The following is a 19,189-nucleotide window of genomic DNA, read 5'->3' as shown; positions in this document are numbered from 1 at the left end:
CACGAACAATTGTTCCTACAACCCCAACTACATCGCAGGATACAATCATAGTACCACCAACCACCACACCTCCAAACAAAACACAATCCCGCATGTACAACGGAATAGACCGAGCTCCGCTCATCGTACATGTCACCAAATTCCAGGCAGATTGCGGCACCCCAACCAACCTTTACGACATTGACTTTGGTCGCTTCCTCCATAAGAATAATATCCGGACGGTCTGGAACGGAATCAAATCTGTCACTCGTAACCATGTATCTGTGGAGTTTAAAACAGCAAACGAAGCCAATTCGTTTGTCAAATCAGAAATTTAGAAAACAGCGAAATATAACGCATTTGTACCTACTTTCCAGGTAACGAAACAGGGTGTAACCAAAGATATTCCCTCACACGGGTCTAAACAGGACATAGTAGAGAATGACGAGGTACCCCACGGGTTTGGTAAAGTAATCAAGGCCCGACGACTGAATTATCGATCGAGAACAGGTGACGTAGTCGAAAGGAAACCATTCCGCACGGTTGTCCTGACTTTTACCTCCAAGGCACTTCCATCCCACATCTTAATGTTCAATGTCTCAGTCCCCGTAGAGCTCTACGTGTTTCCAACCCTCCAGTGCTACAAATGCTGTAAAATTGGACAAGCAAATACTATCTGCAGATCTTCCGCACGCTGCTACAAATGTGGCTCCTCACATAATGGGGAGATCTGCACTGTAGCGGAGAATGCGCAAAAATGCCTTAACTGCTCTGGAAATCATTTAGCCATCAGCAAGATATATCCAGAACTGAAAAGGCAACAGAACATCAAGCATACAATGGCCGATAAAAGCATCTCGTATGTTGAGGCTTCTAAGATGTTCGGAACAGCAACGGTTTTATATGCAGGTCGCTTCCAAAGCGCTGATTCCCCATAGACTTAAAGACCCTGTTAACCTAACCCGTCAGTGTCTTTCCAAAAATCAGTGGAGAGAAAGTCGAAATCAGGAAAACTTTCTTTTAAGTCCAACACTCCCAAACCTGATTCCTCCCTCCTATTTTTCCCGAATTGACAACTCCCATCTGGGTCCAGTGGAGGTGCTTTCCCCAGCACAGTCTCATCACCCAATACATCATCAATCTCCACACTCCTAAACCTACTTCTCTCACTCCTTCCGAATAATCCTAAAATACCGTCCAACGTTGCCCACCAACTTTAACATATTAACTCAACTTTAAATATTCACAATGACTCCTCAATTTAATACACAAAATTTAGCTGCTCACAAGTTAAAAATAATAAAAAATATATCTGCAGCTTTAGTCTTTTTGTCGTGAATTCTGAATTTGTTTCCACAATGCGACGTGATGTTCCTCCAGGATACCAGCAGTGTGGTATTCTACGGGACGCTCAACTACTGCAGAGAATTTCTCCCAACGCTCAACTGCTGCAGATACCGTTTGGCAACAGTGCACTCTACCCAGCATCTACGGCAAAGTTACCAACTTCCATCAAGCAAAATCGATATATTCAAATAAATAAATCGGTAGATTAGTTACCAGCTGTAACATTTTCGCTAAAATTAATTAAACTGTTGCTGCTGAATAGATACAGATTTATCGCACTACTCTAAAAACAGTTTTTTTTACGAAATAGTTGGCTGTAGGGGTGGCTGCTATAATATCACACAAAATAAGCATTGTTCAAAATATTTTAAAATCGGTAGATTTACCAGCAAATTAAGTAGATCGGTAGATTACCCCCTAAATCGGTAGATCTACCGGAAAATCGGTAGCGGTGGCAGCGCTGATCTACGGCGCATTCTTCGTTTTTTATGGCCTTTTCACCACTAAACTCGATCTACGGCGTATTCAGTTGGACTACCGAAATGCAGCATAGTAATTTCACACAACAACGCCGATTACGCTCACCTTTAGTCTATGCTAAATGCTTACTCTTCTACATAATTCATATTATTTGTCTATGGGCTACTGTCAATCTGTCATACCGTTTGCTAATTTTGCTTCAGTTGGCTTTATATTTTGTTGATATCATTGTAATTACGACATTGGATTAATGTTTTTTTTAAATTAAAAGCTTACCGGTGGTTATATAATTATTATCGTATATATCTTTGCACTTTTTTCTTTCTATTTTTGAATTCTGTCGTTGACTTAAAATTGCTGAAGCAAAATACGTAACCTAAAAATGGAAGAAGTTTTACGTTTAGAGCATCTTTCGTTAGTTTCAAAAATATGCACAGAACTGGATAATCACCATGGCATCAATGATAAAGATTTGGGTAAGCGTTTATTTTTCGTAGTATTCTTTTAGAGTTCTTCAAGAAAACATGATTAACTTTTATCATTTTATTTCAGCCGAGTTCATAATAGATTTATCAGAGAATCACAATACTCTCGAAACGTTTAAAAAGGTATTAATAGAAAATGGAGCAAATTTTTCTGATTCATTTATTGCAAACTTGCTTAGAATTATTCAGCACATGAGACCGCCAAAAAATGTTGTCAAGGAAAGTGAAATTACAAATTTTAACCCAAATGATTTGTTAGCATCGAAATTTCCAGGACTAGCAATCCCAAACGAAAAACCAATGCCTTTAAGTGAAGATTATTCAAGTGATGAAGATGAATCTACACATAAAAGGTTAACAAGTTCTAAAGTTTTTAAAAATGAAGCTGGAAAAAAAGGTGATAAAGTGGTTGATGATGCTATGGCAGAACTTGAAGCATTGGCACCATCGACAAGTCAAAATACTTTGATTAAATCAAAAATATGTTCTGAAAGGGTTGATGTAAAACTCCCCATTTCAGAAACCAAAACTGATGGCGATCATTATAAAAATAAAACTGTATCTAGGGATAGAAAAAGCCGGAGTAGAAGTCCGAGGCGCAGGCAAGATCTTAAGAGACGTTCCAGATCTAGAGATAAGGACACGTCTCGTGACCGTAAAAAAATGTACAAAGATAAGCGCAGATCTAAATCTAGAGATAGAAAAGGGTCACGGTCGCGATCTCGTACACGAAGGAAGTCGAGGTCTCGATCTAGACATCGGAGACTATCGAGAGACAGGAAGACTTCGCGAGAAAGGAGAACATCAAGAGACACGAGAACTTCACGAGACAGGAGATCTCGAGACAGAAGGTCTAGATCCAAGTCCTATGATAAAAGAGCTACAAAAGACAATTTTTCAGGCAAAAACAGAATTGATGATTCACCTAAAAGGTTTAATCAAAGAGCTCAAAACAATTCGGATATAAGAGATGATCCTGAACCGGGAAAAGTATGTATTTTTAACAATTTGTTTTTTTTATTATTGATGTTTAAATAACATCCTACATATTTATTTAAACACATTATTAGTAATTAACCATTTGCTAGTATTATACTTGAGTATAATAAATAACTGTTTGTATACATACATAGAATAATTAATTACATGTACAATGTCAATTGTCTTTCTATGCAGTAGATGCCGTGTTTCTTGCTAGCAACAAAAGGACCTGGTAACAAAATTCTAAGATGTATGCAATGGGAGTGATTTTCTGATGAATGTCGATAAATGGAATGTGATGGTTTTTAAAGAAATGGTAGACTAAATGTGAGATCACTGTGAATGGGGTTATACTGGAACAAATAGAGAAATTGGAAAGTGTATCTAGAAAGTATATTTTCTAAGGATGAAATGACTAAGAAAGTAAACGGTGCACTTAAATCAACCTTGACAAATTTATGTTAGTCACATGAGGCGAAATTATCCATTCACAATGGAGTCCTGGTGCCAACCCTTGTGTATGGGAGCGAAGTTCGGAATTAGGAAAACAGGAAGTGGTAAAACTATGTGCAATAGGTGCACAAATATTAAGATCCGTACACTATGTAAGGCTGCAATCAGAATCAAAAAAGGAGTTCTGAGTTGGTTTTGACATGCAGAGCGAGCAACAATGCGAATGTTGATGGATGCAGAGATCAATGTGGACCGAGAAAGACATGGTATGACCGAATCCAATAAATACTTGAAGATGGACATGTCAAAAGTCAGAATAATCGGCACGTGTGCGTGAGAAGATGTATGTATGTAGAGGAAGCGAGATCTGTATACAAAGACAGAGAAATATGGCATTATATCCTCTGCCTACCCTTGCGGGGAAACGGCGCGAAGATTTGTTTGTAAACCAAACGAGTTTCTGAAATTATAAATAGAAGATGAATTTTATGCTTTATTTTTTAGATATATCCTGCCAAAGTAGCAAACATTGTACCATTTGGTTGTTTTGTACAAATTGAAGGTGTTAAAAAACGTTGGGAAGGTCTTGTGCATATATCACAGTTGAGATCAGAGGGAAGAGTTACCAATGTATCGGATATTGTTAGTCGAGGAGAAAAAGTCAAGGTAATATAACAAAAATTTATATTGATTTTCTGACAAGTAGACCTTCCGTTGTCTGTGCTGCTTCTATCCAAAATTAATCAATGTTTTTTAATTTTACCTGCGCATTATATAATAATTAATGATAGTATTGAAATCGTTGGCTAATGACATTGTACTGACACTGTATTGTTGCATATATGAAGAATATGGGCATATGAATGCAATGGGTAATGATACCTATAAAATAAGGTACATATTATGCATTTAGTGTCTTCCTAATTTTTTTTTTCTTTTGATTACTGAAATATATAAATTTTAATAAATAAACTAAGCAATTATAATTTTTAAAAAAATACACTGATGCTATAATATGAAAATCAGATTTTAAACAATTCAGTCAGTAACCTACCATTGACAAGTTCGTTGCTAAAATAATTTCCGCTGAATCAATAGATCAGCTTTTAATTAATCTAAGTTCATTATTAACTGTCAATGTGTAATCTATATAATGAATATAAATGCTTGATCAGAAATGGATTAAGTATCGACTTGTCTTTATGTGGAAATCTGGCTGTAATTTATTTTAGTGTCACCACATTACAGAATATTGTGATTAATTTTTTCATATTTTTTAGGTGAAAGTTATATCAGTTGCTGGACAAAAGGTTTCATTATCTATGAAAGATGTTTGTCAAGAAACTGGGAAAGATTTGAACCCAACATCTCATGCACATTTGCAGGTACTATTTTTTAGATATTCAATTATTTTATTTTCTTTAGTTACTAAATATTACATTTGTATATCAACTAATAAATATTATGTATGAAATGTTTCTTATTAATTTCATGCTTTAGCCTGAACAAGACGGTCGTAACCCAGATCGTCCATCTGGGCCATCTGTGCTGCACGGCTTTCCGACAGCTATCGATCCAGACGATGATTCAAGTCGAAAACGTGTTACTCGTATATCAAGTCCAGAAAGGTGGGAAATCAAACAGGTAGAGATTGTTCATTATATTATGTAAATATCATTATACTGAATGCCTAAAAAGACTAGTATTTTTAGGACAGAGTTAGTGAAAGATATTAAGATTTAGACAAAACAAGTCATTTATATATGATTGTTTAGTTTTTTATACCTATTTGTAATTTTTTTACACATACCTATGTACAATTTGTACAGGTGATGCTTTAACATACATAATTTATCATAGTAAAAAAAATATTTACTTCCAATTTCCCTAACTTTTATGTTTTTCTATCGCAAATAAAGCAACCACGACTAAAACATGGCTACATTATTTATATTTAGTTATAATTACACTAAATTTGTGACCATAATCCTATTTTTTCACTTTTCAAATTAGATGATATCTTCAGGTGTTGTGGATAAAAGTGAACTGCCCGATTTTGATGAAGAAACTGGTCTGTTGCCAAAAGACGAAGATGGAGAAGCTGATATTGAGATTGAAATAGTAGAAGACGAACCACCATTCTTACAAGGACATGGTAGAGCTCTGCATGATCTCTCTCCTGTAAGGATCGTCAAAAATCCGGATGGTTCTCTAGCTCAAGCTGCCATGATGCAATCTGCTCTCGCAAAAGAGAGAAGAGAAGTAAAAATGCTACAACGGGAACAGGAAATGGAGGCATTGCCCACTGGGCTTAATAAAAACTGGATAGATCCACTACCTGAGGCTGATGGCCGTGCACTGGCAGCTAATATGAGGGGACTGGGAATGTCTGCCCAAGATTTGCCAGAATGGAAAAAGCACGTAATTGGGGGTAAAAAGTCTTCCTTTGGAAAAAAAACAAACCTTACAATACTTGAACAAAGGCAATCGCTTCCTATCTACAAATTAAAAGATGAACTAACAAAGGTATGAATGATATCTTACATGCCATTAAATATATCATGTATTCAATTTAGCTGCATTCCACTATGAGATATTCAATATTATTTCAATTAAAGACACATTTAAAAAAGCCAGATTAAATTTATTTTTTATGCTAACTTGGAATAAGAAAAGACAATTTGTTCAAATCTCTTATATGTAATGAAATATTGTGTTAAGAATAATACAAATTCAAATAGGAGGATCACTGTCCTTGGACTGGTACCTAAGACTAATCACATTACTTCATGTAAGAAAAGTTCGAGGTATGCAGGATTTTATGTTTCAATGTAGTGCCCTATTCACCAGCAGGTGCATACAATGGGGTATGAATCATCATGCTATCAAGCAAAACAGAGTAAAATTATTTTTAATGTTTTCATATTGTTATGTTTTCAGGCTGTTTCTGATAATCAAATTTTAATAGTTATCGGAGAAACTGGTTCTGGTAAAACCACTCAAATTACGCAGTACTTGGCAGAATTTGGATTCACTGCAAGAGGCAAGTTGGGATGTACACAACCTCGTAGAGTTGCCGCCATGTCAGTAGCTAAACGTGTAGCAGAAGAGTTTGGCTGTCGTTTAGGGCAAGAAGTAGGATATACAATTCGGTTTGAAGATTGTACAAGTCCAGAAACTGTAATAAAGTAAGCTTTCGTTTTTTAATGTTCAATAAATTTAACAGCTAAAATATATTTAAAAAAAAATTAAAGTATTTATTTTTTAATTTTATAATAATTTCAGGTACATGACAGACGGTATGTTACTTAGAGAATGTTTAATGGATTTAGATTTAAAAAGTTACTCAGTTATTATGTTAGATGAGGCTCACGAGAGAACAATCCATACTGATGTATTATTCGGGCTTCTAAAACAAGCTGTCCAACGAAGACCTGAACTAAAGCTCATAGTAACTTCTGCCACACTAGATGCAGTAAAATTTTCGCAATATTTCTTTGAAGCCCCAATTTTCACCATTCCTGGAAGAACTTTTCCCGTTGAAGTATTATATACTAAGGAGCCGGAAACAGATTATTTGGATGCTTCTTTAATTACTGTAATGCAAATTCATCTCCGTGAACCACCAGGAGACATACTGCTCTTTCTTACTGGACAGGAAGAAATTGACACAGCCTGTGAAATTTTATATGAGAGGATGAAATCATTAGGTCCAGATGTACCTGACCTTATAATCCTACCAGTTTATTCTGCATTACCTTCTGAAATGCAAACTCGAATATTCGAGCCAGCTCCTCCTGGAAGCCGAAAGGTTGTTATCGCCACTAATATTGCAGAAACATCTCTTACAATAGATGGAATTTACTATGTTGTGGATCCTGGATTTGTGAAACAGAAAGTTTACAATTCTAAAACAGGAATGGATTCTTTAGTTGTCACTCCAATATCTCAGGTAAAGTTCAAGATTGAAAAAAAAAGTATTATTGTGATATCTAAAATAATCCAAAGGTGAATTAATTTACCAATCTTGACCAATCAACTCTCTGTGTTTGAGTCTATTGGCTATAGATAACTTATGGTTGTGAAAACAACAATTTAACATAATTTCTGTCTTTAGGCTGCAGCCAAGCAGCGAGCCGGGAGAGCAGGCAGGACAGGACCTGGGAAAACATACCGACTTTACACAGAAAGAGCATACAGAGATGAAATGTTACCCACGCCTGTACCTGAGATACAACGCACTAATCTAGCCACAACAGTATGTATCACTGTTGTCCTTTTTCTACTTGAGGGCATTGGAAGCAAAGATAGCAATCCTTATGATGTCATTTTGTAGTTTATCAACTTTATTTTTATAAAAATCATGAGTTGAGTTGCAAATGTATTTTAAAATCATACTTCTGATGGTTTGAAAATAAAAAATGTTTGGAAGCAAACATAGCTAAATACATCAGCCATTTTATTCGAACAATGACAGGCTTGAGATTTAAATTTTCAAAATGGCCGTGCCATACAAATATGAAGAAAGTTTTTTGAATACGTGTTTCTATTAAAGCTAATTTATTAGTATCTTAAAGTTTAAGTTCAGTGAAAATAACATTTCTAACATAAAGACTCTCTTTGGCATTAGTGTAGCAGCTTTTGTTATTTTTCTCGATAACACCAAAACAGGAGTTTGCTATCTCTACTTCCAATGCCCTCACTTATCCCCATGAGGTAAAATAAAATTTACAATATATTCTTAGCATGAACATTTTTCTAATTAAATGCCATTCCCGCATGAGAAAAATTCAGTATTTTCTATGGTGTATTTCAGTATCTCCATAAATACAAAACATAAAAACTCAAATACCCAAAAGTAGTTATTTCTGTATATGATATAAAAATGTAGTAAAATAAAGAAAATAAAATCGCATTGTTTTGAATAAGAAAGACAGAAATGCTGCTGAAATATGGTTTTTTCTTGTGATTTTATTTTCTTTCTCTTATAACTGGGGATCACATTTTTTTTGCTAATCTTTCTAACAGATTATCAAATTCCCTCCATTAAGTTTCTAATTAGTAAAGCTGATATTTTTCTTTGTAAAAAAAAAACATGCTCAATTTTTTTACAATAAGTTGTATGTACATACTTGTATTGACAAAATTATAATTTTGTACAGGTCCTACAGTTAAAGACAATGGGCATAAATGACCTTTTGCATTTTGACTTTATGGATGCCCCTCCCGTGGAGTCCCTTATCATGGCACTGGAACAACTACATTCTCTGTCTGCTCTTGACTCTGAAGGATTACTGACCCGGTTAGGAAGAAGAGTATGTATAAAAAAATTGACTTAGTATATAGGCACTTCTTTGAAAAGCAGAATTAGCCTTTCATAAATATATATATAATTCAAATTATCACTGGAAATATAACATACTGTCTTTACAGTCATTTGACAAATAGAAGTCGGGAGAGCAAAAAATGTTATAAAATATTTTATTTGTTACTACTAAAAATATTGTAATGAATATTATATACAGATCGACTTTCATCAGAGCATCTGATTCCTCCTGTTATTATTCAAGGTCAAATGACAACTGGCCTGTGACCTGATATGTTTAAATTGATGTATTTTTTATACATGTTTTCATTATTATTGTTATTTTTTATTGAATAAAATAGATTTTAGCTGCTAGACTGCTATTTTTTATATTGATAAAAAAAAAACACTCTTTGAAACCCAATGTATGTTCAAACTAACATAGCAATAATTTCTAAACTATAAAGAAAAAGAAAAAAACAATGAAAATTTTCAATTAATTCTCTTATTTCAAAATATTTTAAAACTGCCATTTTTAATTCAATACATTAAAAACATTTTTTAAAATTGAATAATCAAATACTCAATTTCATCACATTTTCAGTTTTTTTGCTTTTCACAATTTCCAAGTATAATTTTATTCTAGAGCTTTTTAATACCCTAATGAAAATATTCTGGATAGCTTAAATATTATTTATTTTATTTTTTTACTTTTCAGATGGCTGAATTTCCCCTGGAACCAAATCTTTCAAAAATACTCATCATGTCTGTTGCTTTACAATGTTCAGACGAAATATTAACTGTGGTGTCCATGCTCAGTGTACAAAATGTTTTCTATAGACCAAAAGATAAGCAGGCACTCGCTGATCAAAAGAAAGCCAAATTTAATCAGGCAGAGGGAGATCATCTCACTCTTTTAGCGGTTTATAATAGTTGGAGAAATAACAAGTTCTCAAATGCATGGTGTTATGAGAACTTTGTTCAAATCCGAACACTTAAAAGAGCTCAAGATGTAAGAAAACAACTCCTCGGTATAATGGATAGGTAAATATTTTAGCATATTGTCAACGGCAATCCATCAACGGGTATGTGATGTCACTGCCTAATTCATTTGGCGGTAAATATATTCAAACATTGCTAGTAAAAACAAAAAAAGTGTTATAAATAATTGTAAAGAAAGATTTAAATGTTAAAAAATAAAAAAATTCAATAATTTTACTGAATACACATTCAAACAAAGTTTTAATCTATCCACTTTAGAGTGGTCAAATTTGAGTTACGCGGTGATGGATTGCCGTTGACAATATATTAGATAGAAGTTGTACTGCTCTCAATTGATTTATATGTTACGGTTGTTCATTCTCCCTTTTTCAGGCATAAACTGGACGTTGTTTCAGCTGGAAAAAATACTGTTAGAGTTCAAAAAACTGTCTGTTCGGGATTCTTCCGAAATGCTGCCAAAAAAGATCCTCAAGAAGGTTATAGAACGCTTGTGGATAGTCAAGTAGTCTACATCCATCCGTCTAGTGCTCTCTTTAACAGACAACCCGAATGGTAATTTTAAAGTTATTTTTCAACATAATTTTTTTTATAAAATATAATAAACTGTACCAACATTTTATCAGTTTTCCTGATTGGATGACTAATAATATGTTGATATGATAACATGATTTAAAATAGAAATACTTTCCGGTAATAATATTTGGTCAGCATGGGAGTATTTGTGACCATTCTATAAATGCAAATTGCTTCCAGGGTGATTTATCACGAATTAGTTCAGACCACAAAGGAATATATGCGTGAAGTAACGACTATTGACCCCAAATGGTTGGTAGAATTTGCTCCTGCATTTTTCAAGTTTTCTGATCCCACAAAACTCTCCAAATTTAAGAAAAATCAAAGACTGGAACCTCTCTACAACAAATATGAAGAACCGAATGCTTGGAGGATATCTAGAGTCAGAAGAAGAAGAAATTAGATTATGCATAATTGTATGCCTCTATGTATTCATAATTATGTTAAAATAACGATGAATTAAAATGTGTAAATAAAATATCCGTGGGTATTTTGACTTATTCCCATCATTAAAAAAACATATCTACAGTAATCCGGCAATGTTTTATTTTTTCTTTACTACAGTTAATCAATGTGGGTGTTGCCCTTTTGTACAAATCATTTTCACTGTGAAGTAAATCATGATTAATCTTTCCAATAATATGATTTACAAATGTTTTTCAAATGTTCAAAGAATTTTTTTTTGTTTGTCAATTTATCCCATGAAGGATGATTTCTGCCATCTATGTAAATAATTTTATGTGGAATGGGATTTTTAATAATTAAAGTCAAATTAAAATTGAAGCTAAAAAACAGTTTGAATTCAATCCTGTAAAAAAAAAAATTTAACTCATTCACCACGGTGCTCACATACATCAGTGAGCGCCTATGACAGCACTACTACGCAGTTCTCACAGCATATGTGAGTAATTTATTATCAAAAAGGTTAGTAGCTGAAGTATTCATCAAGTATAGAGTCTATATATTCATGGTCAGTAACAAAATTATTGTTTAAACTAATATGTAAAATGAGTGTTTAAACTAATAAATAAAATATGTAAAATTTTCACACGAGGAAAGAGTTAAAAGAGTAAATGTTCCCATATATATTGATATGTAGGTATAATGTAGCTATGCAATAGAAATACCTAGTTAGTCAACATTTTAGTTAAATCCAGAGTTTAAAAAAAAAACAAGCATGTTGTCTTAAAGATTATTGAAAATCTTTACTTTTTTCTTCTTTTAATTGATCCCTATCTTTATATTGAGAACTTGCACAGGTTTTAAGGAAGAACACTAATGTATTTAATATTAAGATTTATTGGGTATTTTTAAAGTTAATATATATGTTCATTTAGTAGTATCATCAAATAAAGAGTTTATAGCAAGTTTTTTTCTTTTTTGAAAATCTGATGGAACTCTTCTATCATTTTCAATGTAATTACAAGATTCTTCACTGTGTTCGTCATTCTTAGAGTATGTATCACTTCTTCTATACCTTTCTCTAGATTGTTTTTGATTAAAATATTTGCTGTTTGTAAAGTCTGGGTTTACTGGAGAGTGTATTTCATTATTCCTTCTAAAATTGCCACTTGGAGATACAAATTCTCTTGGTTTATGTCCATTATCATAATTGCTAATGGAAGTGTATTCTGATTTTAGTGGCTTATACACTCGTTCTTGGGAGTACTTATTTGTATAATTTTCATTAAATATTTTTCGTCGAGGGACATGCCTCAGAGCATAGTCCCAGTCTCCAGTTAGTTTTAAATCGAGCATAATATTTAATACTTGATTAATAGTCAAACTTTTTCCAGAACCAGCACCCCACTGTAAATATCGATCTAATGGAAATTTGGCCATTTTTATGTTTTGTTCTTTAGCCTTTGCTAAAGATAAAGGGTCGTTATTTACCTGAAAAAGTATACATAAGTTAAATATATTTAGTTAAATCCCAGAAAACCGAAGGAATTTTTTTCAGTATTAAATATGAAATAAAAATTATATCTTATTTTTTAAATTTAGATTTCCACAATATTTCTATACAAATAAACTAGAATTGAACGTAGTTATGTAGAAAGCAGCCGCCAGTCCACAATTTTGAAAAAAAAAAAAAAGATGTTATCGGGTGCAGGAAGGTCAATTCTATGTTCTGCTAAAAACAGCCAGACCGCTTTCGTACAAAAAACTCACCTTCTGAAAATGGTGTCAATCGCAAAAAAAGCATTTCTCAATTTTCAGAAAACACCCACATCTCTAGAAAAATCTTATGGTTTTTTAAAAATCATTAAAACTGGTCAAATACATAATTAAATTCTTGTTTTTAATATTAAAAAAAAACTTATGTATTCATTGTTTATTGTTTGCCTAAGTCAAAAACATTCCAACTGTTGTTCAGATTTGATAATTCACTCGTTTGACAAAAGTGCTATTATCTCAGTTTCATTTTTATATGGCTGGCTGCTTTCTGCATAACTACGTTCAATTAATTCCCTTTATAACCATGCAATATTTTTTTATACTGTTGTGTTTTTATTCAAAGATGAAGAAAAATATAGGTTTAACAAGACTAACTCTAAGCTCTAAACACTCCCTCCCGATAATGCACTAACAGCCAATTTTTTTTGGACACAGATCACAGATCAGGAGATCTGAGGTTCGAGCCCCGCTCTACCACTTGATTGATTCACAATTTTTATGAGTGTATTTACAACTTGTTGAAAATGGCCACCAACATTGAAATATTTGGGTAAAACATACGCAAGCATTTTTTTTTTTTTAAATGTCATTAAATATATTTAAAGTAATAAATAAGAAACTACATTGTGCATACTCACTTTGTCTACCATACATCCAATAATATATATAGCATCAGGATCAAAGGTAGTAAGTTCATTTCTACAGTGGGGAGTCAAATAAACGAGATTTTCCTTTGGAAAAAGATCCAAATAGCTTTCTGTATGAACATGCAAAGGAAACCATGGTTCAGATAGTGTTGGGATATTTCTATATAGCTGCTTTATATTTATGGATTCTTTATTGCAATTACAAAAATGTAAATCAAATGGATCCTTGTGTAAACGATTTTCTGCAAAACTGATAGTCAATTGTTTTGCTGCATTTCTTGCTTCCAATCCAGTCATGTAATTATCATATGAACAGTCAACGACGAGTTTTTCACCAAACTGAATTGCCTTCATTAACCTATTAAAAAAAATATAGTAAATAATTTGTTAAAAAGTAAAACACGTTTTGTTTATAAAATCAGTTTAAGTACTTTTTAATGTGTCATCACTGGGATATTCTATGTTAAGGAAACATTTTACAGGATATTTATGATTTCTCATTTAGTTATATTTATTTATTTTTTGACATGGACGAATTATTTTGGCTGTAAGACTGCATTTGTGTAATCTACCTGCTTCCATCATCCATTTTTTTTTCTTTTGTAATAAATAAAAACACAAAACTCGATACTGCTCTTAGATTTTCCTGATTAACAACTTGTTGATTTTCAAGCTGTGCGAAAATATCTTATGAAAATTGTATGTGGGTAAGTAACTTAAGTAAAGAAGAAATATACTTTAAAAAATATATAAAGAGGTTCAATTTAAAAAAAAAAAACATTCCTAACGTGTTTTATAATGTAATACACATTGTTCGCCATATTTATGATTTTTTTTGACAATATAACAATCACGGCAAATCTACAAATCGCTCTGTATGGAGTAGGCCCAATCAAATATTGTATATTTCTAGTTTCGGTATTCTCAAGATTTGTTTGAGAAAAAAAATATTTCTACACTTATTTTTTTTTTATTATATTTTATTTTTGCACCACAACAGGCCAGGAGGCCCAATTACAGCGGTGAATTACATCACAGAACACCCAGGCTTGAGAAAAATCACATTTTATTTTTGTGTTCTCACCGGGAATCGAACCCGGAACCTTCCGTCTGTGAGTCAAGCGTCTTGACCACTACACCACGGAGGCCGCCTGAATGACTTATGAATGACTTTCCAGATTGTTGACAAATTTACATAAATTATGAAAAATATTTTTCTCAAGCATATTTATTTATGTGCATGTATACATATGTTTGTTGCTCGATCCTTCAACCAACAGGGTTCTTTTTCTTTATTTCCAACAAAACCAACTTCATCTTTAGACATTGATATTCACAAAATAACCGAACAAGGAAAACTATAAGATTATAAAATCAAAGATAAAAGAATAACTACTAATCGCCGAAATACTTAATCTAAAACTAACTAAATTCGAACAGAAAATAGTTACAGATGCCAAAATATATCTTTGATTATTGATTTCTGATATGAAAAATAGTGACTCTGAATACATTAATATTATATATATTGATTATTTCTATGAAAAATAGTGATCTGCTAAATGAATTGATATATGATACGTCCTCAGTGGCTAAATAGGGTATTTTCACAAGTCAGAAATAATGTTAAAAATATAATATACAGGTGTTTTTTAAACTCCGTCACATCCGAAACCACGATGATATAAATACCATAAAATAAATACCTCTGGTTATATCCTGCATTCATTGAGGTTTCATAAATTCTAAGAAACATAGAGTTATCTGACAAAGTGTATTTAATATTATCTTCATTATTTTCTTTGACTTCTTTGGCATCTATTTCTCTTTGTGCTTTCATTGCAAGATATTTTTGATTGGCTTCTTCTTTCTTTATCTAAAATATATTAAATAATTATTTACACCATTTATAAAAGCAGTATCATGATAACACGCATATTTACATGTGTTACGTAAAGTACTCTATCTGCAAATCTATTACATACTTTACAGGAGAGCGCTTAAAAGGTTTTTTCATCACATTTTGTGCAACAAAAAATCTGCTCAGAACGTCAGAGATGAAAGTACTAAGAGCAATAGCAGGAAAACTCCTAAGGGACAGAATCTGGAATCAAGAAATTAGACGGACTTGCGATATCCAAGACATATTACGGTAGAGCAGAATAAGAAAAAGATTCTGGAGAGATCACGTCAATAGAATGGACAGCTCCAGAATCCCAGCTTGTCGCTGTCTGCCTGGAAAACCACCAAAGAGATGGAAGGACAGCTGGAACTCAGCGTCTCAGGAATCACCCTCTAGCTAATAACAGATCAACCGATCTAAACGAAGAAGAAGATATTATTTTATTAATTAACCTTCATATCTGAATTGTAAACGTCTTTAAATTATGTGTCTTTATACACATATATGTAATAACACATGTTTAACTTGTAGCATTTATGGGGAGGATAAAAACATGTGTTTTTAGTGGGTAATTCACAAATTAGATTTTAAAGCTACCTAGTTGTAGTAATTACCTTGAATATAACATAAAAATGAAAATTTCAGATCGTCAACAATACAGTTAGAGTACTTTACATAGGGCTCGTCGACATGAGCTCTACAATTTGCAGCTACTAAAAAGTGTAAAATAAAATGTTACAAAACTGACAACTCCTAAATCAATTTGTCCTTCTATACCATTGCTTTTCATTAAGACTTTTTGTGTTAAATACAGGATGACATACAAAACCGATAAATATTACAGCAGAGATGAATAACATTTCAGGGCTTACAACCTCTTATTGGACATACTCAAAATATTGAGTTAAAAAAATACTTCATGTTAAGCCTAAACCGCTGCAACGCCCATTTTGTCATTTTTGAGTTATTTATTGATTCGTAATCAGCATTTAATTAGCTATAATAATAATCCAATATTGTTTTCGCTACGATAACTGGAATGTTTTAAATTAAATACCATTTAAATAAAATAAATTTAAATGCAGAAACATCACATTTTTAGCCCATAAATGGTTAAAATACTAACTAAAATGCGGTTTTGAAAAAACATTTTAAGTTTAATTGTGTTGAATATTTTTATTTGCAAAAATAAACAACCCGTGTTTTTATTTTATTTATTGCTTTATAATTTGACAAATAAACTAGGTTGTTTAAAAGAATTATGTGAGTTTTAATTCAAACTGCTTACACTCAAAATAAGAAATTGCTATTTGTTTTCTCCAAAAACCAACTAAAACGCAGTAAACCTTACAAAATACTGCATGTATGTTGTAATAATTACTAAAAGTCTATAAAAGAAGCTTTTTTTGCAGTATTAAGTTTTAATACTGGATTTTAAATAGTTTAGGGCAATTTTTTTGTCTGCAGTAACTGATGCTAATTTTAAAAAAAATAATTAATGACTTTATGATACACTTTTTCTCACAATTAATCATTGTCACAAACAGCCTTATGATGAAATTTGAAAAAATTAAAGTTTTTATCAATGATTCTGTGATTTACTTGTTTGAAAAGTTTTTTGCGTTTTTCTCAAAAGTGAATTTTTCGAGTTAAGGCTGTTTAAGGATTGCACGGCAGTTATATCAGTAAAAAATAGAAATACAGGTATTCTGTTGATTAAAGCAGGACTCACTTTGTGATTGTCTTCTTTCTTTTCCAGTTTCCATAAATAAGTCAGATATTTAATTCTAGAAGATCGAGATGGCAATGAAAGTATGTATTCCCAGTGGTGTAATTTAAAATATTCATTTTCCGGAGCATTTCTTCCATCTTGCCTCATGACTTCAATTTCCAGCATTATTATCCTTAATTTGTTTTCTAACTCTGAATCACCTTTGCAAACTTGTTTGACCATTTCATCTGAAAAAAAGTACAGTACTGAAAAAAAAATCACTAGACTGAGCATGTTTGTTTCTAACACTTTGAATTTCTTTCCACGAAATATTGCAATCTAAAATTTACAGTTAAAAGTATTTCAATCATAAATAGGTTTCAAAGAACTGTACAATGGACAACTGTTTATTAAAATTCTAAGAAACTACTAAATTTTAATTAATTACAAAATCATTAAACATAGATCTATTTGAATATATTTTATTTTTTTGTCTTTTGGATATAGTTTACTGCTTATTGCTGTTATGTTCAAACATCTCTCTCAAGAGTCTGTGGTGCGGTGCTACTTGCAAAAATCTGTAATTGGCTTATTTGTTTTGTTTCTTATATATACAAGTGTTCTTTAAACCCTGTCACATCCGAAACCACAATGATCAGTATGAGCAAGACGACATATTGGCACATTAAAATATTTTTTTAGAATGAATAAAATTAAAAAAATAAAACATTAAAAAAAAGCAAATGGTTGCTTACTTCTGCAGGGGTGAAACGAGGAGGGGGAAGGGGGGAGTCTGACACTGTGCCATTCTCCCCTCACTTCTCCCCTGCAGAAGTAAGCGACCATTTGTTTTTTTTAAATATTTTATTTTGAAAAATTTTCTTTGTTCTAAATATTTTTTAAATATGCTATTATGTCTTCTTACCTATACTGATCATTGTGGTTTCGGATGTGACAGGGTTTAAAGAACACCCTTAAATTAAATGTAGCTGTTCATTATCCAAAATAAGTGTTAACAATAATTAACAAGTTTTGTTTTTGTTTATACTATATTCATGGTTGATATATTTGAACAAAAATTGTACAACAAAAACAGGAATTTATGCATTGAGGGGGTCAAAAAGCCCACAATCCACCCGCAGTTTTTGTCCTGGAGACTTAGTCAGCTGCGCGCATAGAGAAAATAACAAATTATTCCTAAAAAAAAACGTTATGCAGATTAATGAGGACGGAAGGAGAATGTATGAACAGAGCCCAAAAAGTCATCCCCCTCAATTATCCGACGAGTACTATAATCTGTCATTATAAGTATTCAGAAGTTCAGAAATTCAGAAGTTCGTGTTGTGCCTAGACTTGAGTGATGTGATTTACTATTTCATAAATAGATACTTAAATAAAATTATAAGTAAAATCGTAAATTGCAAGTACAAATTTCACTTTAAAACTGTTTTTATTTTAATAACAATAATATTATATTGTATACAATCCGCTACTTTCACTAATTGGACACTTGGTGTAAAAACAAACTTACCACTTACCAATATTATCATTCTGAATAGGTGACTGCATACAATAAGAGGCTTTCATCTGGAAATAGCTACCCAAAAATTTTTTTTTTCTGATAATCATTTTAAAAGGCCGGTGATTCGATGTAACAAGAAAACCCAAGTTAAAAATTGATTTGATGCGTAGATAATTCATTATTTAAACTTATTAATTCGACTACTTGAATATTATATTTGTATTTATCTTTATGTTTTCTTATATTCTGGATCTTTAATACACTGTCCAAATATCCGCAGCAGAATCAAATCACCGATCAATCAATTCAACTTAAAAGAAAAATAATTTGAATGGGGAAATAAGATTTTATAGATAATGTACCAATATTCAAGAATACATCAAACACAAAACGTTAATTATTTAACGAAAACTAAACTCTTCAAGAAAGTCAGATCTAAAATCATTGAGGTTATGTCGTATTTAAAGTTTCAATGTTTCCTGTCAAAGTCAAAACCAGATACTATAGACATAGAGTCAAAACCACCGACTAAAAAATAAAACTGGTCATTAAAACAACCATAGATTGTCAAAGCAGGAATGTTATTCAAAGATATCTTTTGAATTTTAGACATGTCCCAGTCG

At 32.2% G+C, this 19,189-nt stretch overlaps 2 protein-coding genes across 2 annotated transcripts; one reads left to right on the top strand and one right to left on the bottom strand.

Moving 5' to 3' along the window:
• Positions 1–1,943: 1,943 nt before the first annotated feature.
• pea (ATP-dependent RNA helicase pea) lies at positions 1,944–11,137 on the top strand. Its single transcript, XM_088229372.1, has 13 exons — positions 1,944–2,282; positions 2,359–3,281; positions 4,230–4,391; positions 5,006–5,110; positions 5,226–5,369; positions 5,739–6,251; positions 6,666–6,913; positions 7,011–7,677; positions 7,843–7,983; positions 8,888–9,040; positions 9,749–10,074; positions 10,405–10,584; positions 10,786–11,137. The coding sequence occupies exons 1-13, from the start codon at positions 2,189–2,191 to the stop codon at positions 11,006–11,008; spliced, it is 3,879 nt and encodes a 1,292-aa protein (XP_088085498.1). The 5' UTR covers positions 1,944–2,188; the 3' UTR covers positions 11,009–11,137.
• Positions 11,138–11,888: 751 nt separating this feature from the next.
• Positions 11,889–19,153, bottom strand: rswl (tRNA methyltransferase roswell). Its single transcript, XM_088229374.1, has 5 exons — positions 18,583–19,153; positions 17,066–17,292; positions 15,137–15,306; positions 13,422–13,788; positions 11,889–12,498 (listed from the first exon to the last, which is right to left on the bottom strand). The coding sequence occupies exons 1-5, from the start codon at positions 18,743–18,745 to the stop codon at positions 11,935–11,937; spliced, it is 1,491 nt and encodes a 496-aa protein (XP_088085500.1). The 5' UTR covers positions 18,746–19,153; the 3' UTR covers positions 11,889–11,934.
• Positions 19,154–19,189: the final 36 nt, after the last annotated feature.

The sequence above is a fragment of the Micrasema longulum genome, unplaced genomic scaffold (genome assembly GCF_059751315.1).
Source record: "Micrasema longulum isolate JH-2025_06_02 unplaced genomic scaffold, ASM5975131v1 h1tg000663l, whole genome shotgun sequence".
NCBI classification, from domain to species: domain Eukaryota; kingdom Metazoa; phylum Arthropoda; class Insecta; order Trichoptera; family Brachycentridae; genus Micrasema; species Micrasema longulum.
The sequence above is the reverse complement of the archived record's forward strand: the minus strand, read 5'-3'. Positions and strand labels throughout refer to the sequence as shown.